This window comes from Syngnathus typhle, linkage group LG2 (assembly GCF_033458585.1).
Source record: "Syngnathus typhle isolate RoL2023-S1 ecotype Sweden linkage group LG2, RoL_Styp_1.0, whole genome shotgun sequence".
Lineage (NCBI taxonomy): Eukaryota > Metazoa > Chordata > Actinopteri > Syngnathiformes > Syngnathidae > Syngnathus > Syngnathus typhle.
The window spans coordinates 3,512,110-3,538,256 of NC_083739.1; the positions used below are offsets into that span (position 1 = coordinate 3,512,110).

The 26,147-nt window shown below is 42.6% G+C and overlaps 1 protein-coding gene and 13 non-coding genes across 14 annotated transcripts in view; all 14 read right to left on the reverse strand.

Moving 5' to 3' along the window:
- Positions 1-1,724: 1,724 nt before the first annotated feature.
- Positions 1,725-26,147, reverse strand: part of LOC133146687 (adenylate cyclase type 6-like) — a 36,118-nt gene continuing 11,695 nt past the window's right edge. The window contains exons 4-23 of the mRNA XM_061270647.1: positions 11,738-11,887; positions 11,407-11,528; positions 10,201-10,312; positions 9,440-9,567; positions 8,239-8,397; positions 8,031-8,172; positions 7,826-7,954; positions 7,084-7,112; positions 6,864-7,011; positions 6,691-6,788; positions 6,505-6,592; positions 6,297-6,413; positions 5,446-5,595; positions 5,117-5,292; positions 4,999-5,028; positions 4,797-4,929; positions 4,318-4,581; positions 3,606-3,810; positions 3,355-3,479; positions 1,725-3,034 (exon numbers count right to left, since the gene is read on the reverse strand). Coding sequence (XP_061126631.1) covers positions 2,906-3,034; positions 3,355-3,479; positions 3,606-3,810; positions 4,318-4,581; positions 4,797-4,929; positions 4,999-5,028; positions 5,117-5,292; positions 5,446-5,595; positions 6,297-6,413; positions 6,505-6,592; positions 6,691-6,788; positions 6,864-7,011; positions 7,084-7,112; positions 7,826-7,954; positions 8,031-8,172; positions 8,239-8,397; positions 9,440-9,567; positions 10,201-10,312; positions 11,407-11,528; positions 11,738-11,887 — 2,634 coding nt within the window. The 3' untranslated portion in view covers positions 1,725-2,905. The remainder of the gene's footprint in view (positions 3,035-3,354; positions 3,480-3,605; positions 3,811-4,317; positions 4,582-4,796; positions 4,930-4,998; positions 5,029-5,116; positions 5,293-5,445; positions 5,596-6,296; positions 6,414-6,504; positions 6,593-6,690; positions 6,789-6,863; positions 7,012-7,083; positions 7,113-7,825; positions 7,955-8,030; positions 8,173-8,238; positions 8,398-9,439; positions 9,568-10,200; positions 10,313-11,406; positions 11,529-11,737; positions 11,888-26,147) is intronic.
- Positions 12,315-12,386, reverse strand: trnaw-cca (transfer RNA tryptophan (anticodon CCA)). The gene has a single exon. It is a non-coding gene; the product is annotated as a tRNA-Trp (tRNA).
- Positions 12,559-12,630, reverse strand: trnaw-cca (transfer RNA tryptophan (anticodon CCA)). The gene has a single exon. It is a non-coding gene; the product is annotated as a tRNA-Trp (tRNA).
- Positions 12,856-12,927, reverse strand: trnaw-cca (transfer RNA tryptophan (anticodon CCA)). The gene has a single exon. It is a non-coding gene; the product is annotated as a tRNA-Trp (tRNA).
- trnaw-cca (transfer RNA tryptophan (anticodon CCA)) lies at positions 13,357-13,428 on the reverse strand. Its single transcript has one exon. It is a non-coding gene; the product is annotated as a tRNA-Trp (tRNA).
- Positions 13,647-13,718, reverse strand: trnaw-cca (transfer RNA tryptophan (anticodon CCA)). Its single transcript has one exon. It is a non-coding gene; the product is annotated as a tRNA-Trp (tRNA).
- Positions 13,909-13,980, reverse strand: trnaw-cca (transfer RNA tryptophan (anticodon CCA)). The gene has a single exon. It is a non-coding gene; the product is annotated as a tRNA-Trp (tRNA).
- trnaw-cca (transfer RNA tryptophan (anticodon CCA)) lies at positions 14,339-14,410 on the reverse strand. The gene has a single exon. It is a non-coding gene; the product is annotated as a tRNA-Trp (tRNA).
- On the reverse strand, positions 15,632-15,703 carry trnaw-cca (transfer RNA tryptophan (anticodon CCA)). The gene has a single exon. It is a non-coding gene; the product is annotated as a tRNA-Trp (tRNA).
- Positions 16,003-16,074, reverse strand: trnaw-cca (transfer RNA tryptophan (anticodon CCA)). Its single transcript has one exon. It is a non-coding gene; the product is annotated as a tRNA-Trp (tRNA).
- Positions 16,295-16,366, reverse strand: trnaw-cca (transfer RNA tryptophan (anticodon CCA)). The gene has a single exon. It is a non-coding gene; the product is annotated as a tRNA-Trp (tRNA).
- trnaw-cca (transfer RNA tryptophan (anticodon CCA)) lies at positions 16,562-16,633 on the reverse strand. Its single transcript has one exon. It is a non-coding gene; the product is annotated as a tRNA-Trp (tRNA).
- trnaw-cca (transfer RNA tryptophan (anticodon CCA)) lies at positions 16,868-16,939 on the reverse strand. Its single transcript has one exon. It is a non-coding gene; the product is annotated as a tRNA-Trp (tRNA).
- Positions 17,131-17,202, reverse strand: trnaw-cca (transfer RNA tryptophan (anticodon CCA)). Its single transcript has one exon. It is a non-coding gene; the product is annotated as a tRNA-Trp (tRNA).

A 26,147-nucleotide genomic window follows, 5' to 3' on the forward strand; every position in this document is an offset into this window, starting at 1 on the left:
AGTCAACCAACCACCCGACCAGCTGAAGTGACACCTGACGCGCGACTAGTTCTACGTCACACCATTGGGGCTTACAGCAAGACCTGTTTCCTGGATTGCCGAAACAGGATCTAAGTGCGGCAATGTTGGCGGTCTGAAGTGAACACGGAAACTCACTCTTACTCTTGGCCATCATTTATTTACTCACGTGTCATTCAAAGCGGCCACCGACCGGCTTTGTATAACATTAAAATATTCAAAGAAAAACAAAGATGATACCTCGAAAAACAAACACGTAAATAGAATAAGTTGGGATCAAGTATGTTATCATTTATAAAGCCGCATGTGCTCATTAGAGTCACATATATATATTTATTTCAAGAGAAAGCACTAAGGTCAAATAATAAGGGTTGCACGTTAGAAAGTGAGCATAGAGAGGGCTAAAGCAAATTTCAGTCATTTCTATTGAGAATTGATCACATGCTAACATGCTAGCCACTTGAAAACCTAAAACAGTGATTCTCAACTGGTGGATGGGGACCCAAAAATGTGGGGTCACAGATAGCTAGTAAAAAAATAACTATGTTCTTTTTTTTAGAACAAAAGTCCCCCATAGAACATACGATGTTGGGTAAACATTAAAACAAGTAAATGTTACAAGTTGTCAAGCTGCTCTGTAAACAAATGCAATGCAGCTCAATCTTTTGGCTAGCAGACAACAAAAGGTAGCAATTTGCTATTCGCAGTATGCCAAACATTTAAAACTGCGTTTTAAACTATTACATATCTTTCTTGTAATCTCACAATCAACAAAAACGTCCTTGTATCGTTATAGTTGCATTATACGAGTGACCCGACGCATTGCACAAGAATAATGACGGTTAAAAAAAAAAGAAGACGATTATCACTTACCTACACAGAATTGGTGATAGCGCGCCACCTACTGGCACGAAGCGGAACATCTTCTCACAGCTCAAACGCGCGAGTTTTATGCAAAAATGTTAATTTTTAAAAATATGTTTATTTCCGGTCACATGTTTGTCAGTAGACGTTCAGTGACCGCTCACAAAGTAGGACATCTTAAAACTACATAGTAAAAACTCATTTTATGCACCAAACAAAAATGGCTTGTATATGATGACACTTCAGTGAGTACGTGGAAACATTTTATAATTTATTTGACGCACCAAAAATCAGAACGGCCACATATAAACTAGTCGCAGGGACAGTTTAGTTTGGAAGGGCGGTATGGGGTGGTTTTGTGACGTCACAAATTGAAGACCCAATCATTTTCTTGGAATGGAAAACACCACTTTAGGGATGTTTTTGGTGAGGAATTAGCATTTAACCAAATAATCAAATAGTAAATTTGCAAAAAGTATCTCCTAAAAGGCACCTGTGTTTGAAATTGGACTGGAGCCTTGTTGGCAATGTCAAACAAGCTCTGTTTTGTTATGCACATCAATTTGCCAAGACTACATGGCGATCTAGTAACACGGCGGCTATTTCACAAGGGGATTAACGAGAATTTATGAGACTTAATTAATGTACAGCATGGAGCGATGTGAGAACTTGGCCACGGGCTGGCCAGAAATGCATAATTCATGTGCAAGCAATTACACGTTCTCCATTGCACGGGCCTCTTGAAACTGTAGATGGATTTATTTGGGGAAAAGGAGAAGAGGAAGGAGTTCTCAAGTTACTGAATCTGAGCTGCAATTTGAAAGTGGAGCATTTCACAGAAGTAGTTGGACAATTTTCTTTTATTTTGTAAAATAGATGCTACAGTCGTGCTGTAGAAGTGCACCAAGAGACAAGAAAGGGACACACAAGTAAGGCAAAAAAAGAAAATTATTTGCTGCGGTCCTATCGGAGAAACAACGGTTAAGGGGTATTTGGTTGACTTCTCAGGCAAAGGCGTCACCTTTTAAGGCATAAATATTTTGGACCTCCACGGAAAAGTCAGCTCCTAAATATTGCAGTGCATGTACAGCGCAAGTACACTGTATTCATTTGCAGCAAAACGGGAATCCCAAAGTGTCGCGTGTCCTTCAGTGGTCATATCACGTTTTCTTCTGACATACATTCGACGGACAGTTTGAGGGGTGACGAAAACAAGTCTGGAAGATTGGTCCATTGCGACTGGTTCACATCAAGGCAAAAAAAAAAAAAAAAAAAAGGCGCCGTGTATGCGCTCTGTCCTGAATCTCTTCAAAAAATATACTTTTGCGTTGAAATATTTTTGCTTGGAATAACATTGGCGTCAAAGTGGACATGATCCTCTTGCGATCTACCAGAAGTTCTGGAGATGAATAGGAACCATGCAAACAAGAAAGCATGATCGCGTATAGTAAAAACTCACAGTGAAAAGTTACAGTATGCTTCGTCGTAGGAAAAGTTCAGCAGTCTGTTTCACTCACTCGCATGTACACACACACTCTCACGTATGCACACACACACACACACACGCACGTCATGCATATTGTTTGCACTTGTTATCTGTGGCGATTTCGTCCACGTGTGTGCGTGCGCGTGTGTGTCCCTCAGTGACTTGACGGCACAAACACGATTAAATGAGCATACTTGGGACAGAGTCTCTGTGTTGTTCTTTGGTCGTGTTCTTCCTTCATAATGTTTCTAGCTTATCCTTTTTGTACTGTACATCACTAAAAATCCATCTGCACAGAAGAAATAAAAATAAATTAGGAGTCCAGAGAAAATACTTGTACAGCTCACACACAACAAGCACACTCCCGTCCTAAGGCAACTGGGCTTTGTGCTCGCTTGTGCAAAAAAAAAAAAAAAGCCTTCAAACACCACCAGCAGAGCCCTGTGTGTGTGTGTGTGTGTGTGTGTGTGTAGGGGACAAGACACTAACAGCATTTGTCAACCCTGTGGGGTGTTTTTGTTTTTTAAGGGTCCATGGTTAGCTGCTAGGGGGGCCACTGGTCAGGAAGTAAGTGGTCATTTCGCCTTTGCCCTTCACCTTGACCAGTCCTCTGCAGTCCAGCTGGTAGCCGTTGTTGGCCAGCACGTGGTAAAGGTCTGTGGTCACCTGGGAAAGAACATCCAAATGTTGACCCATGAATTTAAAATAGCTTTTGAGCAAAGCATCTGAAAGTTCCTATACATTGTAAAACGAGGTCTACTTTATCTACAGTGACACTTCAGTTGTGCTCTTCTTTGATTTTAAAATCAATTTAGTCATTAAAAGCAACATCCCAAAGATGGATCGCCTCAAGATCTGCTTGTCCCTTTTTAATGGAGAAAAGTGGACTGTACAACAGGTGGCAGCATTGCTCTGTTACACTCAATGGTTCTGGAATTCATTTATAAACTTCTCAGTGTGTGTATCTAAAAGTGTGTGTGTGTTACCTGAATGTAGTCTGGTACCCCGGTGCTGTCCATGCGACTAGCCACATTGACCGTGTTCCCCCAGATATCATATTGGGGCTTCCTGGCTCCAATCACCCCGGCCACGACTGGTCCCATGTTCAGCCCTGAGGAGCACAACCAAGTAATTTGTCATAGACATATAACTAAAAAAAAAAAAAAACTTTCCGAATGGCAAAAAGCTGGAGTAAAACAAATGGCAGAATCCAAGCTGTAAAATCGACACAGCTTACCGATTTTCATCTGGAAATTGTTGAAAGAGTGCTCGTTGATGTATTTCATCTGCTCCCTGAGCCTCATGGCGTAGTCGGCCAGCGCTAGGATGTGCGAGCGACCTTCTCGGTCGTAGCTGGAAACGTTGAGGCCGGAGGCGGCCATGTAAGTGGAACCGATGGTTTTGATTTTTTCCACCTGACGGAATCTCTCCTCACTGATGATCTGGGAAGCAGAGGTTTTATTTAACGATAACAATAAGACAATAAAACAAGGAAGCTGAACCTACTGAGAGTTTAAAAAGTTGCTTATGCAACTGAAATTGATCATCAAATAGTCAATTATTCAGCTAAAATATTTTTTGCTGGACTATGAATGCAAAAAAAGGAAATCAAATATTTCATTTAATAAACAAAACCAAAAAAACGCTTGGGTTTCTTTTTTACATAAAGTATAATCACATAAGATTTACAATAAAACCGGCACACCAAAAAAAAAAAACATCGACATCTAAACACCAATATTTTCAACCAAGAAATGTAATATCAAAAGAAAGCTAGCATAATGCTAACATATAATGTAAAACCTCATAGACGGGCTAATGTAAATTAGCATAGCTGGAAATGCAAACAACTGGTGCAGCAACACACAAAAACTAAGCATATTAAAAAAAGTGACATCTTCTAACAACTTGTAATCCAAGTCGAATCATTTTCTCCATCACCCTCATACCTCGTCGAAATCAGCGATGATCTCGTTGAGCAGCCGGAGACACTCGACGCCCTCGTTGTTGCCCTCCAGCTCCACGTAGAACTCGGAGAAGTTGCAGATGGAGGCAAACATGACTGCCACGCACTCGCACGACTGGTAGTACAGCTCGTCGTTGCGCCGCTCGCGAGCCAGGAAGTGGGCGGCGACATCTTTGGGCAGGATGTTGTGGAGCAAGCGGCGGTTGTACGCCTGCAGCTCCTCCATCTCCTCTTTCTCCTCGGTGGCCTGAGGAGGGGGGGGGGGACAAGGCAGAGGGTTTACTTCCTGTTTGCATACTGGAGGGAGTAGTAGAAGTCCAGAAGATGCCCTCAATTTAATTACCGTATTTTCCGCACTATAAGGCGCACTGTTGAGAAAATTGGAGGTTTTTAAGTGCGCCTTATAGTCCGGAAAATACGGTATTTCTCTTTTAACTTGTATAAAACGTTTTTTAAAAAGACCTGCAGCTTCCAGAGGAAGTCGAGCCGTGCGGTGGACTCCACCTGCTGGCCGTGCAAGTACAGTGCCAGGACAAAGACGGTCAGGATGACAGGGGTCATGACCTTCAGCGGCACTTTGGTCACGCTCTCCAGGCTGTGGCAAGAGTTCACCAGTTCATCATCGGCATTAAGAGAGGCATCAAAAGACAACAAGTCCACTTACCATTGTTCCGCTGTTGCATTGAAAGCAGGCCTGTAAAAAACAAAAACACAAAATTAGCTTTCCCGTCACTGCGCTGTAAAAAAAAAACATACACGGTTCGTGTTGTTTGTTGACTTACAGCGAGTTGGCTTTGACCAGCAGGTCGGCGTTGTCGAAGAGGACCACCTGAGGCCACTCCACCAGCAGGAGAAAGACGAGCTGGATGAGCAGCGTGAGCGCTAACTTCCCGATGGTGCTGATGTGGAGGAACACCGAGCAGACCAGCAAGGTCAGCAGAACGCTGTAGCTGAAATACTGCAGTAGGAGCGGTCCACCGGTCAGCCACACAATGCACAGCAAAGTCAACATTAAATTCATCAGACCAATTTTCGGACAACCTCGCTGTCTTCAGACATACGGAATAATGGGCACGACATAAGCAGCAAATTGAAAACTAACGAGACCGACCTGAGGGAAAGGGCAAGGTATGACCTGGCCGGAACACACGAAGCCGTCTTTTGCCGTCTTGGTGAGGTTCTGCAGCAGACAGAGCGTCACCGTCGTGTTCCGCTGCTCCTCAACCACGCAGTCCTTCAGTTCAGTTCTGCTGCACGTAAACTAGAAGATCAAGAATTTTACATTAGAAAAAACGTTAGGCGATAAAGTACCGTATTTTCCGAACTATAAGCCGCACCTAAAAACCTCAAATTTTCTCAGCGCGCCTTATATATGGACCAATATGAATTTGTGGATGAGGACTAATTTATTAAAGTAAGCTTTACGTGTTTATTTTGTGTGTTGTGTAATATTAACGTTTGCGCATGGTTGAATTATTGATATATTGTTATTGTTTTCACTATTTCGAGTGTTACTATATTGTGATTGCGTTACCGTTTGAGCAACGTTGAGTTATTTATTCTACGCGCCTTATAATGCGGTGCGCCTTATAGTGCGGAAAATACGGTAGACCAGTTGGCTTTTTGCGGGCAGATAATGTACGAGCTTCAACACACACACACACACACACAGACACACACACACACACACACACAATGGTATCCAGGTGTACTACCATCAACATTTAAGTAGCCCGGCAACCAGCGTCATAACAAAATGGAGGGAAACCTTTTAATCTGGGAACTTTAGAGATAATATTGGACAATGTGCAAGCACGGGGACAAAGTGCACATGGACTCGAGTCGTCTCCCTCTGCCTGTGAGGCAGACGTCCGAACCACTCATCCACCGCGCTACGTGAAAAATGACATACCGAGAGTCATGAATCCATTATGAGTGAAACCAAAACATGCCAAAGCGTACCATGTTAGCAAAAGAAGCGATGAAGAGGAGGAGGATGGTGAAGACCGCCACCATCGTGCTGTTTGCGCGGGACTGCACGATCTTCTTGGTTAGCGTCTGCAAGGCGACTGGGAATAGCTTCGAGATGGACAGACAGGCAGATAAAGAGCGGACTCCACGTTAGCTGCAATCGCGCGACTGCCAGATGGTGAGATTATGTCTCGCTTACTTTAATGCAGGAGTAGATTGAACAGATGAAGAGGATGTTGGTTAAGATGATGAAGATGCTAATATAAAGACCCAGCATAAGCGGCGTTCTGTGGAAGAGACGAGAAAAAAAGAAGCTCATTAGGGCGGATGTTAAACTCATCAAGTTGATGAAAAGTCCAAGATGGGAAAGGCGAGAGCTGCTTACATTTTTAAAACGATCATCTGAATGATACAGATGCAGCAAAAAACCAAAAGGGTGCAGGCCACGTAGCCGCCGAAGCCGTCGTCCACCTTTTTGGAGTACTGACGACGAAACACGAAAAAAAAAATGACAACCAAGTTGAAAGCAAAGGTGTGATCTAAAATGGCCGCACGTACTTTTTTCTCCAGTTCAGCAGTTTGAAAGGTGAGCAGGAAGTTCTTGACGTGGTCTTTGCGTAGCTGGTCGATGCTGCGAGCGTCGATGGCTCGGCCCAGGAACTCATCCACCTCATCTTCGGGGTTCAGGGCCTCCTGAGCGCAACGGCTTCAAAGGACATTTCCATCATGGGTTAGCAAAAAACAAGAAAATAATCAGTAAAAAAAAAAAAAGACTCACTTGTCCTTGCTGGATGCTTCGTCGATACCCTGCGAAGAAAGACGAAAACCGCCAAATGGAGATTACGGTGTGGCCACACAGAGCAGCTCAGACATGCGGAGCTACATAATTCTCAGGAGACACGCCGATGTTTTAATTAATGCTCGGAGGTTGCAAATTACAGACTGTCTTTGCCGCAAGGGTGCAAATCCCGCAGAGACGAAAAGGAAACGAGGAGGAGGCGGCCAACGATACTTATTCAGACTTTCCAGGGAAAAGATGTGCTGGGGAGGCAAAGGCGCCGGCGGGATATGCCAATTCACCTATTCAAGGATTTTGGTTTGGTTTGGCCTTCTGTCATTTGCAGAAAACTTGCCTGTTTGCAATTTTGTGTAGCGAGGCAAACATAAATAAATAAATTACTAAATAAATAAATAAAATTAATAAATATTTTTTTTTACAATTTTAAGGTGAACTATTGCTATTTTTATCCCTTGGAAAGATAACACAATAAAATTAACTGAATTAATGAACTACGTAAAACTTGCCTGTTTGCAGTTTGGTGTCGTGAGGCAAAAAAAAAAAAAGGGATTTTTTTTATGTTTTCAAGGCAAACTATTACTATTTTTATTCCTTGGAAAGATAACACAATAAAATTAACTGAATTAATTAAATAAAATTAAATTAGATGAACACATTCTGATTACTTCAGGTCATTTGCTGTAAAAATCATTTTTTTTTTGTTTTGTTTGGAGAATCTCACCATCTGCCTGAAGACTTTGGACTCCTTGGTTCTGGCGAAGGATCTATCAGGCACCCAACGCGGCATCAATCCTTCGGCGGAGTTTGCGCGCGCTCGCTGCATTTTCGCCATCATGGCTTTCTCCTCTTTCTGAAAACAAACATCCAGAAGATTCTGTAGCCGAGGCAAACTTGATCCATTTTTGGAGGTCTTCAAATCAACCCACCCTTTTCTGACTGCAACCGAGCACCAAAAAAGTCTCAATGTTGTTCTCTTTCAAGTAGGCGTTCCTCTCCCCTCCGAAGCCGGGCTCTACTTCGTAATCCTCGTTGAGGTATTGAAGAGTAGCTTTGGTGATGTGGATGCGTCTAAGACACGCACATGCACAGAATCAGAAACTGGACAAGAGTGCCGAGCGGGTTTGAGGAACTGACCCGGCCTTCCCGCCGGCCTCCATTTGATTGGCGAGCGTCACGTCGTTGGACCACACGTCAAACTGCCACTTGCGTAGACCCAGCACGCCGCAGTGGACGCGCCCGCTGTGGATGCCCACTCGCATGTTGACGTTGACGCCCGTCACTTCTCTCACCAGTCTGCCGACAGATGACATGTTAATGGTTTGATCGGAATAACCAGCCTGGGTTGAATACAGTAATCCCTCGTTTATCGCGGATATTTGGTTCCAAAAACCAAGTGAAATCCGCGAAGTACGGTCACCAACAAGAAGTACTGGGCAGGCTAACGAGTTAGCGGAAGGATGCTAGTTCGCGATCGTGCTAACACGCAAAAACTGACTTCTAAAGGAATTTAAACGAACATTTGGAGCAATACTACATTGTCCTAAAGGTTAGACACGTTTCCTCAATTTAGAAGTTTTATTTTGACTTTTAAATGTTTTTTTTAATTTGGGAAAAAAATCCGCGATGTAGTGAAGCCGCGATAAACGAAACGCCAAGTAGCGAGGGATCACTGTACTTCCATGGCGTTTATTGTGCTAAATTGACAAATAAATCATGTTTACTTTATTCCAAATTAAGGCTGAAACGATTTATCGAGTAATTTCAATAATTTGATCTTTTACAATGTTACAATGTTGATTGTGCAGTAAAATTAATATATAAGAGTATAAAATCATACATACAAGAGTACAAAATCTTGAGAAATGTCCTAATATTAAAAAAAAGACAAAAGCATGTTTTATCCAATTACTCGATTAATCGCTGTAAATAATCGCTAGATTACTCGAATACAAAAGGAATCAATAGCTGCAGAATCTGCATCTGTCACATGGCTGTAAAAAGGCTTTTCGGATTCATCTAGTGGCGCGTATAAAAAAAAAAACCCATCACATGTAACTCAAGATCGTCAGTCAGAATGATTTTAATCGGTATGATAAAAAAGTCTGCATCTCTCTATAGTTCTGAAATTGCAGAGTTCAGTCAAACTCGAGTTAAGTCATGTGACTGGAGGCACCCCCACCTTTGATGCTTTTTATTTACTTTATAAATGTGCCAATTGTTCATTCCCCAATTTATCTATTTTTTATCATTCACCTAGGGCACAACAAACTCACAATGGGAGGTTTTAGAAGAGCATGAAGACAAATGACAGGAAACGGCATTGCAACTGACTTACGAGATGGCTTCAATCATATCCACGCCCATCTCCACGCAGCAGTGGGCGTGGTCAGCCCGAGGTTCGGGCAGTCCAGATACACAGTAGTAGCAATCCCCCAGGATCTTGATGCGGAGGCAGTGATTTTCCTGCGTAGTAGCCAGGACATTCGGAATTACTGCCTATGCAGATGTCATCTGCTTCGGGGTGGAAGTGTGACAGCTGGTGTAGCTAATGTACCGTATTTTCCGGACTATAAGGCGCACCTAAAAACCTAACATTTTCTCAAAAGCCGACAGTGCGCCTTATAGTCCGGTGCGCCTTATATATGGACCAAATTTAAACTAGCCCGAAGCACTGTGTCATGAAATCAATCATAAGTGGCCCACTGAAGATTATGAATCATGAATCAAAAAGACTATGGATCATTATTTTGTGATTATAAAGTAATGTGTTGCATCTGAAGTTGAAGTAAAAAAGATAAAATGGAGATTGATTTGATTTGGATTAGAAATCTGACATGATGCATTAATGGCCTTATAGTCCGGTGCGCCTTATATAAGGACAAAGTTTTAAAATGGGCCATTCATTGAAGGTGCGCCTTATAGTCCGGTGCGCCTTATAGTCCGGAAAATACGGTAATGTAATGTAATATAATGTAATGTAATCTCATCTATAACTAATCTACTATATGTAAGAGATGACTCATCAGATTCATTTCAGTGTTGCACAATGCCCCTCTATCAGGGTCACATGACCTCTGCGGTTGTGCAGGCTCTCACCGATGCCAATTTATCGAAACGGGCAAACAGCTCGTTGAGCGTCATGACAAGTTCCTGCGCCGTGCACTGAGACGCCAGGCTGGTAAAGCCCTCGATGTCTGCAAACAAGATGCTGCATGGAAACACACACGCAGACGCACACACAGAAACAATAAGCATGGCTAACACTAGCGTAGCCGTTAAGCTACCATGTAAACAAACTGGTCACCAGTTAATGTTTGGGCACATTTAAACAAATAATAAACTGGCACCACGCTATCGAATTTGGGTCACATTTAAACGGAGAGCAGGCTGCGACCTCGTTTCTTTGTTCCCGATCGTCAATCGCCACGGCAACCTTAAATGCACATCGCACGACTAATAGGCGGACTGTTCAGGCTGGTTTAGTTGCGCTCGCATGGGGTGAAAAGAGTGCTCGGCCTGCAAAGGCGTGAAGAAATCACAAATCTCATTTTAGTTGATCTTTTTGCTTATTGAAAAAGCGAATTATTTGCATCACGTGGACGTTTTTCCCTGCTTGTGTCGATCCATGGTAGCATGTTAGCGTCATTGAAGACAAAGAGTCTGCCCTGATATTGAATCGCAACCAGTCCATCGTGGGAACTACCGTTTTTTTCCATGTATAATGCGCCCCCATGTATAATACGCACCCTAAAAAAATCCTGTACCCATGTATAATACGCACCCAAATTTTGACTCCTACTTAAGTCCGTAAACGTAAAATTATTTCAGAAAAAAGATCATCTTTGGGAACAAGCGGATGTTATTCTGCCGGTCAGTATCACTGCGCATGCGCTAGCAAACTCAATAGCGAAGAAATGTTTCGGATTTGTGTAGGGTACATTGTGACAGCAAACGAGCAGGTGCTCGAGCAAGCGTCTGATACGAGAGCATTGTGTTCGTACGGAGCGTGTTTGAAGTGAACAGCAGAGAAGAAAGCGCATCTGTAATGGCCGTCTCCGTATCATACCCGGATTTAAAAAAAAAAAAAAAAAAAATCTTTTTTTTTGTACCCATGTATAATGCGCACCCCAGATTTTAGGACAATAAATTAGTTAAATTTTGCGCATTATACATGGGAAAAAACGGTAATACAAAATAATGAATGAGTTCCAGTTGACAATCATGAATAATATGCATCATGTGACATTTTGGAGGGAATGTGCCAGCCGCTGATGTTTTTAAGCATGAGTGTGCTGACTTTACCTAACATTGTCATGTTTTTGAATGTAGATCTTGTGGAACATCATATCTTCTTTCTTGGCATTGATGTCAGCTTTCATCTCCATGGCGACGTGCCTGGGAAGCACTGACAGTAGGAGGCGCTCCTGAGAGAAAGCGAGAGAAATGAAAGAAGAGGCGCATTTGCAACGTTAAGAAGGCGCGATGAGTCACGTTGCCTCGTCAGCGTGTGTGTGGGAATGTGCTACTCGAAAACTCGCTGATGCGTGTTATACCGCTAAACATATTGTCGACCTGGGAAAGCGGAGACAAACGAGATGGCACGTGTTGCTCTTTTGCATGCGCGTGCGTGTACCTGCTGCTGGTTTTCTCTCTGCAGGTGGATTCTGGCCTGGATGTATCCTCGGGTTTCCTGGAAGGCTTGTCTCTGGGAGACTTCAGCGGGGTAGTGGGTGCAGATCCCGATCATGTTGGTGCACAGGAAGATGACAACGTTGGCACTTATCTGTAAACACGTCATTATCGGGTGTGATCAATACATGATTTATCATCTTTGCTAATAAAAATACGAGGCTGAACTGAAATGCTGTTGAACTGGTCAAACATTGGATGTGAGACTTGAAGTTCCTATCTCAGAAGACGTCAGGCGGAACTATACCCTGAACTGGTCGTAGGGTACATATAACATTCATTAACAGGCTCCTCCAGAACATGAGGATGAACGGATCATTTGAATCAGGTGTGTTTCATGATGGAAATTTGGAAAACATGGAGAAATGGGACCCACCAGGACTGGAATTTAGCCCTAATAAATGATTGGCTATTTCCGAGGACCTTGTCAAGCGCTTTTCTACGTTTGCAATTAAAACCTTGACAGGTTGGAAGACAACCACTCTCCCAATGATTTGCACAATCCTCATTTTTAAAAACGCTGATCTCAACGTGATTTGAACACGCAACCTTCTGATCTGGAGTCAGACGCGCTACCATTGCGCCATGAGATCTGTCCATGGTTCTCCAGGTGCAGGCTTCAATGCCTGTACCTAGGGAACAAAAACTGCCAAGAACAGTTTCGATGTTTGGACGTGGTCACAATGGCTGGGAACCAAACCTCTGACCTCTGTGTTGGGAGATAACTCTCAAATGTATTCACACAGCGCTCATTTTTAAAATTAGTGATCCCGACGTGATTTGAACACGCAACCTTCTGATCTGGAGTCAGACGCGCTACCATTGCGCCACGAGATCAGCATGCTCTACTTGGTTGTCATTTGCCATCTGAGAGGGTCTTGAGCTGCTGCTCTTCCATTTTGAGAGGAGCCAAATGAGGTGGACCAAGCATCTAATTAGGATTGTCCTTTAGGTTTCCCTGTTGAAGATGCTGACGGCGCGACCCGGCTCCAGATAAGCAGTGGAAAAAGTAAAGGCGGGACAACCACCCTACGCAGCCTCCATCTTTAAAGATCATGACCACGACCACGACGCGATTCGAACACGCAACTTTCTGATCTGGAGTCAGACGCGCTACCGTTGCGCCACATGGTCAGTAACGGATGTATAACTATGGCTTCAATTTGTGTAGAGGACGGCCGAGGAAGAACGGTTTCAATGTTTTGCTCAAGGACACTTAGACGTGGTCATAATGGCTGGGGATCAACCCTCTGATCTCTTAGTTGGGAGACAAACAGTCGCTCTTTTTAAAAGTCATGACCCTGGTGTGACTGGAACACCTAACCTTCTGATCTGGAGTCAGACGCGCTACCATAGCGCCATGAGATCTGGCCGGGCTTTTTCGAGGTGCAGGCTTCAATGCCTGTACCTAGGGAACAAAAACTGACTAGCAGCAGGTAGGGTTTTGATGTTTTGCTCAAGGGAACTTGGACGTGGTCACAATGGCTGGGAACCAAACCTCTGACCTCTGTGTTGGGAGATAACTCTCAAATGTATCCAGACAGTGCTCATTTTTAAAATTAGTGAACCCGACGTGATTTGAACACGCAACCTTCTGATCTGGAGTCAGATGCGCTACCATTGCGCCACGAGATCAGCGTGCTCTACTGGACTGTCATTGCCATCCGAGAGTTTCTTGAGCTGCTACTCTTCCATTTTGAGAGGAGCCAAATGAGGTGGATCAGGCATCTAATTAAGATCGCTCCTTTCGGCTTCCCTGTTGAAGATGCTGACTGGGTGAACCGGCCCCAGTTAACCAGTGAAAAAAAATGAATAGGACAAGCAGCCCACACAGTCTCCATCTTTAAAGATCATGACCACGACGTGATTTGAACACGCAACCTTCTGATCTGGAGTCAGACGCGCTACCGTTGCGCCACATGGCCAATGTACTAATAGTATTAATGGATGAATAGATACAGCTTCAATTTATATGTAGCGCATACGTCGTGTACCCAGGAAAAAAATGGGGGTTAGTTGTTTTGCTGAAGGACACTTGGACGTGGTCATAATGGCTGGGGATCAAGCCTCTGACCTCTTAGTTGGGAGACAAACAGTCGCTCTTTTTAAAAGGCATTACCCCGGCGTGATTTGAACACACAACCTTCTGATCTGGAGTCAGACACGCTACCGTTGCGCCACAAGGCCTCACCTCCATTGAGACAAAATTGCCTTTAGAAATAATATAAAAAAATTCCTCCAGGAAAAATTAAAACTAGTGGCTCTGACGTGAGTTGAACACGCAACCTTCAGACCTGGAGTCAGACGCGCTACCATCGCGCCACGAGATCAGGGTGCCCTACTTGGCTGTCATTTGCCATTCGAGAGAGTCTTGAGCTGCTGCTCTTCCATTGTGAGCGATGCCAAATGAGGTGGATCAGGCATCTAATTAGGATCGCTCCTTTCGGCTTCCCTGTTGAAGATGCTGACTGGGCGACCCGGCTCCAGATAAGCAGTGGAAAGAGAATGGATGGGACAACCACCCTACCTCCATCTTTAAAGATTATGACCACGACGTGATTCGAACACGCAACCTTCTGATCTGGAGTCAGACGCGCTACCGTTGCGCCACATGGTCAGTAATGGATGTATAACTGTGGCTTCAATTCGTGTAGAGGGCGGCAGAGGAAGAAACTGGGGTTTCAATGTTTTGCTCAAGGACACTTGGATGTGGTCATAATGGCTGGGGACCAACCCTCCAATCTTTTAATTTAAAACAGGGGTCCCCAAACTTTTTCCTGTGAGGGCCACATAACCTTTCCCTTCTCTGATGGCGGGCCGGTGGCAGTTTGTAACAGAAAAAGTGTGACGATCGTAGGGGAGCTTAAAAAAATTATTGTTTTCCAGAAAGCCACACATAACCAAATAACGGTTATTTAATAACCTTTTCCAGGTTCTTTACAGAAAAAAAGTCAGGAAACAAATAATAACACTATTAATGAAATAAATAATAACTAAACCCTCTCTGAGTTCTTCACAGAAAAAACAGGAAATAAATAACTAAATAACTCTCTCTGGGTTCTTCATAGAAAAAAAAACATGGAACATTAACTTTCTGTTGTGCCATGCACAATCTTAACAGATAAAAGTTCAGCTCAGTTGTCAGAGCAGAACCTCTCTGACACATATGAGCAGTCTCTTAAAGTTCTTGTGTTCCTTCCTTATAATCCTTTTGTAGGTTCCAGTAGGCTTGTAGACACTGCTGTCTTTTTTGTTAAAGTTTGATAGTGCGTCATAGTCTGGAGTAAAATTTGTTGTGGCAATTCTTAGGCGAGATCCGAGGTGTTGGTCCGTTTACCTCGATCTGTGACGGGTAGATGTTGACGTTCATGTGGCTGAACGTCACGTCGCGTACGTCGAGCCAAATTGGCAACTCTTTTAAACGCTCGGCACTGCTTTACTTGGGCGACATTTTAACGGAAGGATTCCAGGGGAAGGTTTGTGGGTGGCTTTAGCGCAAAACTGCATCTGAAAGCTCAGCGCGCAAATTACAAGAATGCTGTCGTCACAGCCCACGCTCTAAATTCGGGACTGATACAAATAGAGCGCGAGTGCGCCATGTCCGTACACGCACTTGTGAGTGTGCACCGAGCTTTCTGACACGGCTTCCGGTAGTAAATGCGCAGGCGAGCGCTTCCCCATCTACTGGGGAAACGCAGTCATTGCAGGCAAAATGAGCAAAAAAAATAAAAAAGTTTAATAATACAATTTATTCAGGGTTGGCGGGCCAGATTAAACGGTCCCGCGGGCCGTATCCGGCCCGCGGGCCGTAGTTTGGTGACCCCTGATTTAAAAGGTATGACCCTGGTGTGATTTGAACACACAACCTTCTGATCTGGAGTCAGACGCGCTACCGTTGCGCCACAAGGCCGCACTTCCAAAGTACCAAAGTTGCCTCTAGAAACAATATAATAAAATTCCTCCAGGAAAATCTGAGCAATTCAGCCTGATAAGTGAAAATTCAATTTGAAAAACTTTAATGTGCTTCTTTGCTATACTTACACACTCATTCTAGTATGTACGCAAAAACTAACTAGCAGCATCTAGGGTTTCGATGTTTTGCTCAAGGGAACTTGGACGTGGTCACAATGGCTGGGAACCAAACCTCTGACCTCTGTGTTGGGAGATAACGCTCAAATGTATCCACACAGTGCTCATTTTTAAAATTAGTGATCCCGACGTGATTTGAACACGCACCCTTCTGATCTGGAGTCAGACGCGCTACCATTGCGCCACAAGATCAGCGTACTCTTCTTGGTTGTCATTTGCCATCTGAGAGGGTCTTGAGCTGCTGCTCTTCCATATTGAGAGGAGCCAAATGAGGTGGATCAGGCATCTAATTAGGATCGCTCCTTTCGGCTTCCCTGTTGAAGATGCTGTCTGGGAGACCCGGCTCCAGATAAGCAGTGGAAAAAGAAAGAGCAGGACAACCACTCCATGCAGCCTCCATCTTTAAAGATCCTGACCACGACGTGATTCGAACACGCAACCTTCTGATCTGGAGTCAGACGCGCTACCTTTGTGCCACATGGTCAATGTACTTGCTGACTTAGTGGATGCATAGATACGGCTTCAATTTATGTGTCGGGCATGCTCTGTCCTGTACCCAGGAAAAAAATGGGGTTTAGTTGTTTTGCTCAAGGACACTTGGACGTGGTCACAATGTCTAGGGATCAACCCTCCAATCTCTTAATTTGGAGACAAACACAATCGCTCTTTTTAAAAGGCATGACCCCGGTGTGATTTGAACACACAACCTTCTGATCTGGAGTCAGACGCGCTACCGTTGCGCCACAAGGCCCCACGGCCAAAGTAACAAAAATGCCTCTAGAAACAATATAAAAAATTCTTGAGAGTTGAGCTGCTGCTCTTCCATATTGAGCGGAGCCAAATGAGGTGGATCAGGCATCTAATCAGGATAGCTCCTTTCGGCTTCCCTGTTGAAGATGGTGACTGGGCGACCCGGCTCCAGATAAGCAGTAGAAAAAGAAAGAGCAGGACAACCACCCCATGCAGCCTCCATCTTTAAAGATCATGACCACGACGTGATTCGAACACGCAACCTTCTGATCTGGAGTCAGACGCGCTACCGTTGTGCCACATGGTCAATGTACTTACTGACTTAGTGGATACATAGATACGGCTTCAATTTATGTGTCGGGCATTGTCCTGTACCCAGGAAAAAAATGGGGTTTAGTTGTTTTGCTCAAGGACACTTGGACGTGGTCACAATGTCTGGGGATCAACCCTCCGATCTCTTAGTTGGGAGATAAACACAATCGCTCTTTTTAAAAGTCATGACCCCGGTGTGATTTGAACACACAACTTTCTGATCTGGAGTCAGACGCGCTACCATTGCACCACAAGGCCTCACTTCCAAAGTAACAAAATTGCCTCTAGAAACAATATAATAAAATTCCTCCAGGAAAATCTGAGCAATTCAGCCTGATAAGTGAAAATTCAATTTGAAAAACTTCAATGTGCTTCTTTGCTATACTTAGACACTCGTTCTAGTATGAACACACTCTGGAGCTACATATGATCCTGGGAAATTGGGGAGAGCTTGACTTTTGTGTGGTGCCACAAGAAATGACTGTCAAGTGATCAAATGAGCAATGAGCTGTTCCAGCAGAGCAGTCTTTGGTGCATTGCCGAGGCCACGTGTTTGTGTGTGTGTGTGTGTTTGTGTGTGACCAACAGTATTATCTATAGCAGCAGTTAAAATGGATTTGAACATGGCGGGGTCATCAACCTTAAAAACATTCCTCTTCTATGCTGTGTGTGATTGAGTGTGTGTGTGGATGTTTGATAGCATCCATCTGTTTGTCAGTTCTTGTAGGAACTGACAACGTCTGCGTGAATGAATACACAGGCGTGCGATTTCATTCAATCACCACAACTTTTTACGTGACTTGGACAAATCATCGATCGCCACGGCTGAGCCTGAACATTAGAAACGAAGCCTCAAACTATGTACTTCCCCTCTCAAATACACAAACACACAGTGTCGCCCCCCCGTCCATGCTCAGAAACGCACTCCAGCCTGGGAAAGTCACTTGACCCCTGACCTCAGCACAGAGCGTTTCCTCTGAATACTGAGAAAAGGACACGCAACAGGTCAAATTTCAATCGGTCTTAATAGGGTCAATATCACTATTAAGTGCCTTTTCGGAATCACCGAGTCAAAATGGGGCAGACCTTCTGAGCTCTTCTTAGAAGTGTTCTAACATTTACGCACAAACAAGTTTTCATTACAATGCTTCGAGATAATTTATATGACAGCTGGACCAATATGCATTTCCAACTATGTCTAATATTGAGTCTACAGAGATGGAGATCAAGTTACACATGTGCAAGTCTCAAAAAGTCTTAACCTGCAACATCTCCCAAAAAGTCCCTAGTCAGACTTCAAGTCAAATCAAGTTCATTAGTTTCAAAACAAACAGCCTCATAATTGGCGGCCATATTGTTTGTGTGTGTATGTTTGTGTGTGGGCGCCAGGGTGTGTGCGTTTACTTTTATGACAGCAGATGGAGGAGGTTCAGGCTACGATTCACACGCACACGCACATTGAGCCTTGAAATAAATGCCGATAAAATTGCCTCCAGATGGATGTTAAACATTGAAGCACGAAGCTGCAAAAAGAAAACTTGGGAAGCACTTATGGGAGAATATTGACACTGTAGACACACACGCACATTGGTGGCCACATGTTGCCACAACAAGAGCGAAAGCATGTGACAGCTTTCATGAGCAGAAAACGGACGTCTGGCTAATTCTATTGTTTACTCCAAAGCCTAACCAAACCTAAGCAGTCCAATAAACACAAGGGAGCAACAACATGAGCGTTTCGATGATTCTCTCTCTCTCCTGAGTTGAACCCGCTTACTGTGACGGACGTTTGTATTCTCCGTGATGACTGTGCCTCTTTTTCTATTTCCTATTCATCGAAATTGGGTTTGCAGTTAACTACCGTATTGGCCCGAATATAAGACGGTGTTTTTTTGTATTGAAATAAGACTAAAAAAGTTGGGGTTGTCTTACATTCGGGGTTTAGACATGATACCCATGTGCTAGATTGCGCCAGATATCTTTAAAGCGAATGCTGAACTTAAAACCCCAGGCCAAAGCCTGTCACGAAGAAGAAAAATAAAAATAGCGGTAGAACGAAGAAGAAAAATAAAAAATAGCGGTAAGAAAGAAAAGAAAATAAGAGAAGCGATAACAGAAAATGGAGACAGTTTTTGCATGATTTGAATGAGGCAAAATAACTTTTTCTCTCAAATATATTGTTATAATCATTTGTTTCAGATGTACTGTCATTATTTTTGATTTTTGGTGTTCAAAAAGTCTTTTTTTTCAAACTTGAGTCTTGAAAAATAAGGGGTCGTCTTATAATCAGGGTCGTCTTATATTCGGGCCAATACGGTATTAGAATTTTTTAGTGGTGGTAGCCATTGACGGAACGCAGACGAGGGATTATTAACGACATTTTTTGAACTGCTCCATAAAAATGGTCAATTAGTGCCCTAGAGATAGAATTAAACTGACTTGAACTGAATTAAAATACACACAAAGGGGTGTTTGTTGTCCCATTGAAATTGGCTTGTTAGGACACAAGCAGCTTTTTGTGAACAGATGACCTGCATTTAAAATTTGGAGTCCATCTCTTCGTGATGTTTGAAAAGAAGCTGGAAAAGCTATATACTACCACATCCGAGCCAAGTCCGCAGTATTTTGTGGATTCAGGTCACTTCTCATAATTTTCGAACCCTTTCCCCCCTATTGCACCGTCAGGTCAGAAACAAAATGGATGTGTTTACACTACTAGCTAAGCGGTTATTAAGTGGAGTATTGGATTTACATAGCATAGTCACTCAATTAGGACTTGGCCGGTGGTGTTTATAATTCATTGAGAGAGCCAGGCCTGTCCAATCTAACCTGATCATATTGATCCCTAACAGATGGCTCGGAACCGTGGGAGTCGGCTAACGAGGTTAGCTAGCCTATGTGAAACAAACGGCCACCTGTATTTCCTAAACAACCTCCATGGATGAAGACAACAGAAAAGAGGACGACCGTCCGTTGAAATAAAATCAAAAATGTATTTTTAAAAAATGATATGGTCTGTCTATATCGAGGTTATAGCCCGACCGTCCGTCCATCCATCCATCCGTCTGTTTAAAGAAAAAGAAAAATCTATTTTTAAGAAATGATATGGTCTGTCTATATCGAGGATTTTCCTGGCTGGGTCTGGAACGAATCCCCCGCAGTAAACGAGGCTTCATTGAAGACTTGTTATCTCAACACACATTTGGACTGGAGTATCTCCAAAGCGTTCCTCTGCTCTCAGACTATTGGCTCAACTTCTTTCCAAACATTGGCTTATAAGGTGCGTCTACCGCTAAGGTGCTGCGAAGCATTTTTGAAGAATAAATGAAGGAAAAACAGTCGAGTTGTGCTTGGCAAACACGAGAAATCCTTTGGATCTCCTGCAGGGATCAAACAAAGCACGTCATTGGGACAAACTGTTTCATGGCTGAAAGGTGTTTACATGAGACAGACTCATTGAGAAGCTTCAACTTATTCATCCATTCATTCTCTGTATCGCTTATCCTCAATCACGATGTGGATGTGCTATTCAAATCCAAACCCGGGGCCAAATACCGTATTTTCCGGATTATAAGGCGCACCTTCAATGAATGGCGCATTTTAAAACTTTGTCCTTATATAAGGCGCACCGGACTATAAGGAGCACCATTAAGGGATCATGTCAGATTTTTAATCCAAATCAAATCATTCTCCATTTTATCTTTTTTATTTAAACTACAGACGCAACAAATTACTTTATAATCACAAAATAATGGTCCATAATCTTTTTGATTCATGATTGATAGTCTTCAGCGGGCCACTTATGATTGATCTCATAACACAATGCTTCGGGCCAGTTTAAATTTAAGAATGTGGTCCATATATAAGGCGCACTGGACTATAAGGCGCACTGTCGGCTTTTCAGCAATTTTTAGTTTTTTAGGTGTGCCTTACAGTCCAAAGAATACGGTAAACGTTTGCACGGCCATTGACAACAGAGAGCATTCTCTTTTACTTAGAAACAAAAATTCAACCAATCATTATGTCTGTAACACCTTCCATATATTTGATTGCTTGACTGGTCACTTTATTAGGGACACATGCATACTATAAGGACTAATACAGGAGCTGTAGTACATTTCTGCTTAGGCAACAATAATGTTCACTTTTGAGAGGTATTAAGATGTTTTCTTCAAATGACATTTGCTCTTATCATTTAGCTAAACAATGAAACAAAATTTTGAGCGACAGTTGTATATTACCGCAAAACTATAACCTCAATACGACTGCCGTTAAAAGAAATAGATCGTTCAACTAATGTCTTGCGTGAGTCTGCTGAGATTGAGGACCTAATTAAGAGTGTAAATACGCAACACAAATATTTAGTTTATCATAAAGTGTGTTTGCCAAAGACTCTTGAGGAAAGTGTCTGTGAGTAGCTCCCGGTGGTGGTGGTGCAGCAACAAAATTGATTATTAACTCTTGTGATGATAAAGGCCAAGCTAAACATGATAACAACCACATGGGGCCTATCAAATAAAGTCCTGGTCCAGTTTGGATTCATCAGGCGGCACCTGAAGAGTGGGCGTATATTGTTTGCAAACATCAGAGTTCCATTGGGGAAACATTAGATTAAGTTAGTTTCAGAGACAGCCGTGCGTTTCAAAGATTAACTGGTTATTTAAAACATATCTGAAGAAAAAAGTCATACATACAAAGGCAAGATGGCTTCACAATTTAGCTTTGTCAATGTGTCTAGGATATCTTCTGATTGGAGCTTGTTTGTAAGAATTCCCAAGGAGTGAGTTATGGGGTTATGCTGGGGACTCGTAAATATATTTCCACCAATAAGCGCACAAAAAAATGGACTGCCTAAACACCATCAGTTTATCTGAATAATAATAAAAATAAACACGCACATTCCTGAAACCTTATTTGCTCCTATTAGGGTCGTTCATGGGAGTTTCATTTTTCTGTCTTCTTGGGGGTGTTCCTGCCTGTTTCTACCGTTTTTTTCCGTGTATAATGCGCCCCCATGTATAATACGCACCCTAAAAATGGCATGTTGATGCTGGAAAAAAGCTTGTACCCATGTATAATACGCACCCAGATTTTGACTCCTACTTAAGTCCGCGAACGTAAAATTATTTCAGAAAAAAGATCATCTTTGGGAACAACCGGATGTTCTGCCCGTCAGTATCACTGCGCATGCGCTAGCATACTCAATAGCGAAGAAATGTTTCGGATTTGTGTAGGGTACATTGTGACAGCAAACGAGCAGGTGATCTCGCAAGCGTCTGATACGAGAGCATTGTGTTCGTATGGAGTGTGTTTGAAGTGAACAGCAGAGAAGAAAGCGCATCTGTAATGGCGGCCTCCGCATGATATCCGGATTTAAAAAAAAAAAAAAAAAATTTGAGAATTTTTTTTTTTTTTTTTTTGTACCCATGTATAATGCGCACCCCAGATTTTAGGACAATAAATTAGCTAAATTTTGCGCATTATACACGGAAAAAAACGGTAATCAAATACATTTATTACAAACATCCCCAGCGGTATTTCCGCAGCCCTAAAAAGGAGGGTTGTTTTCCCAAAACAAGTGTCCCCGATAACGTGAGGATGCCGTTTTGGTAAAAATAGAGCGGCAACACGCTACTCTGAAGCCGATTAGTTGCGGGGCGTCTCATAATGTGTACTTGTGAACACAAGAAAAGCATAAAAGTGGTTGAGGGGTGGGCGTGCCTCATCTGGAAGCTCGGCCAAACTAAAATTAGCCTCAGACGACCGAGTGGGCCACAAACTCAAAGGCTGAGGCCCATTCCGTACGGGCCCCACATCTGCACATCATCAATGAACGCTAACAAACACAATGAACCCAAGTTGAGCTGATTAAAGAATCGGAAAGAATTGTTTCGACCTGTAACAAAAGAATGAAGTTAAAGACTGTACTTGCTGCGGGAAACAGTAGAACATTTCCAGGAACTGTAAAATTGCAGGTTAAAATAAACTGTAACTGCCATTTTAGCTTAGCATGCTTTGACAAGCACATTTTCCCTCTATGCTGGTCATCAGCTGTGGTGTAGTGTGGTTTGCCTGTACCCAAATTTATTTGACTTTATTTTCGTACTGTTTAAGCTTTATTTTTTAGTATAGTATAATTTGGGGATTTAACTCATTGAATGCCAGCCATTTTCTCGACCTTTGGACAACAGTTCTTCTGTTTGATATTTTTTTTCCACATAAACATCGTATGGTGTAAAAATTCTGCGGAGTAATTTTATGTTCGGGAAATTCCGCTTAACTGCAAGCAGCTTGGATGTAATGCAATCAAGATAGGACGATAAATAGAAGGTCCACATATTCAAGAAGATATTGTATTTTTGGCTTCAAGCAAATTCATTGGTATCAACACATTTTTTTTTTTTATGAATTCATCCCACAAATACAAAATTTGAGCCGATACTGAGCAACTCCAAAACTTTGGAACACCAAATACAACGTCATCATTTCACGCCTCGACCTCAGTTGACCTCATTTGAGCCAGCAACAAAGAATTCACTCTCCATGTGCCTCTTCCCTTTTCCCTTGACTTTTTGTGACACTGAAAGGCCCATCGTGGTAAGAGAAGATAATCCACAGGAAGTTAGCGTGAAGTCAGTGACCGGATTTTGGCGAACAAAGAACTTTTATTTGGATCTTGTGCTCAATGTTTGTTTGGGATGTTTGACAAGAAGGAGCATGTCGTGTTAGCTTCTCACGCAAGCAAACTAGCCAGTTACTTGCGATCAAAAGGTAACGTGTAGTGTCGTGGTAAGTGTTACTTACATGTAACATGTTAAATGGTAAGGCGGGTGTTTTATGTAGCTTGTCATTGAATGGGAAATGGTGTTATACGTAACACGCTGTATGCTAGGGTAAGTGTTGGCATCGTGTTAGCTACGATATAAAATAGGGCGGGTATTATATGTAGCGTGTTATATGGTAAGAGGTTTTATTTTATATAGAGTCGGTGTATGAAAAAAGTTTTCACATTTTATATTGGCGGCGGCCAGATACGGCCCGCCACATCATTTTATGTGGCCAGTGAAGACAAATTGTGCATTAAATTTGTGTGTCATTACTAGAATTGCAAATTGTCTTCACTTTGAATAATATCTTTTTTTTTATATTTGACGAGTTTTTACTCGTCTGATTTGAAAGCGAGTTATTTGTCAGTTTGTTTTGTAGCTTTTATTGTATCTAATATGAGGTGCTCATACATTTATTTGGGTTGACAGTAATTATGGCCCGCCGAAAGAAGCTATGACTACAATGCGGCCCGCGAAAAAAATGAGTTTGACACCCCTGTTTTAGCTCATTAATATTAGACCGCGATAATGTTAGTTAAAACAAAACGTGTTTTATGATATAGGCAATTTGATGTTCAATCATGGATGGATTGCTATGGAGGAATTTTTGTAATGTCATGGGACACATACCACAAGTGCTACAACATGTACATATCAGTAGATGACATAAATCTGATTGGGAAATGCACAAGTATGCGTTTGTCCCAGTGCTGTGAGATTTGGCTAGACACAGAAAGAAAAAATAAAATCAACGTTTTATAGCATTAAGGGGGGTGCACTCAACAAAGCAGCCATCCTACAAATTGGCTTCCAGCCCACCTACACACCACCCCACTCACCCTTCATTTCCACTTCCACATTTTGTTACTGGAGTAAAGTTGACATTTCAGGGGTCTGTACATTTCTGGAATATTTATTTTTCTAATGACTTTATTTTTACTCCCCGCTTTTGATAACCAAATTTGACGTTCAGTAATCCCTCGTTTATCGCGGATAATTGGTTCCAAAAACCACCCGCGATAAGTGAAATCCGCGAAGTACAGTCACCAACAAGAAGTACTGGGCAGGCTAACGAGTTAGCGGAAAGATGCTAATTCGCGATCGTGCTAACACGCGAAAACGGACTTCTAAAGGAATCTAAACGAACATTTGGAGCAATACTACATTGTCCTAAAGGTTAGACACATGTTTCCTCAATTTACTGGGCAGGCTAACGATTTAGCGTAAAGATGCTAATTCGCGGTCGTGCTAGCACGCGAAGACGGACTTCTAAAGGAATGTAAACGAACATTTGGAGCAATACTTCATTGTCCTAAAGGTTAGACACATGTTTCTCAATTTAGACGTTTTATTTTGACTTTTAAATGTTTTTTTAATTTGGACAAAAAGTCCGCGATGTAGTGAAGCAGCGATAAACGAAACGCAAAGTAGCGAGGGATCACTGTATTTACTGCTTCTATTTTAAATATGAGATAACTTTGTTTTTTCTGTCCTCGGTATGAATACTATTCAAGTTAATGAGACTTCCCTGCCAAAGCTAATGCTCCCACAACCCAACCCTGGATAAGCAGAAGCAAACAGATGGATTGATGACTGGATCGTAACTTAACCAAAGAACCAACGTTCAGTTCTCCGCTGTCTTTGCTCACTCATCCCAACTATGTGACAAAGTCCAGACCATTAAATATGAAACTATGAGATAAACGTCAGGAAATTCCATCTCCTTTTAAGCACAATCTACAATACGAAACCAGGGCCAGCATTTTACCGGAAGGCACACTGGAATGCATTTAGTCCCTCGGACAACAAGTATACAGGGCTCATAAAAATAGGACGATTCAATTACATTAAATGAGAGCACATGGGTAGAGAGGAGCTCTGAATAACAACACAAGAGTTAAGTTTCACAAGCATCAGATAACAGCAGCAACTCACTTTCCAACTCCGGTCCCCGCCTCTGATCATACACAATATTTACTCTTACCTCTGTCCAAAGCATACAAATCAATACCGTGACCAGAACAACACGTGAGTGCTTCGTCTCAGACGGACATGCTACAAAAACAACCTTCATGAAGCCTTGATAACATGGACGGTAATATTTTCAGTAACATTTCCAAGTAGTAAATATCATTCGTCATTTTCATTCCGGAGGAGCAATAATAATCAAAGGGATGCATTTGCAATTCCGGAGCTTGTGAATGACCGAGGGGCTGACTTGAAGCCGATCACAAGAAGGAGTCATGCATGCCTTGACAAAACTTCTTTTATTTCTGCGTTTCCTTGCGTCTGTATCAATTCAGCGCCATGTAGTGCTGGCCTCTTCCGGAACGGATTTCCGAGTGCACGGTGCCGAGTTTTAAATGTAATGTTACG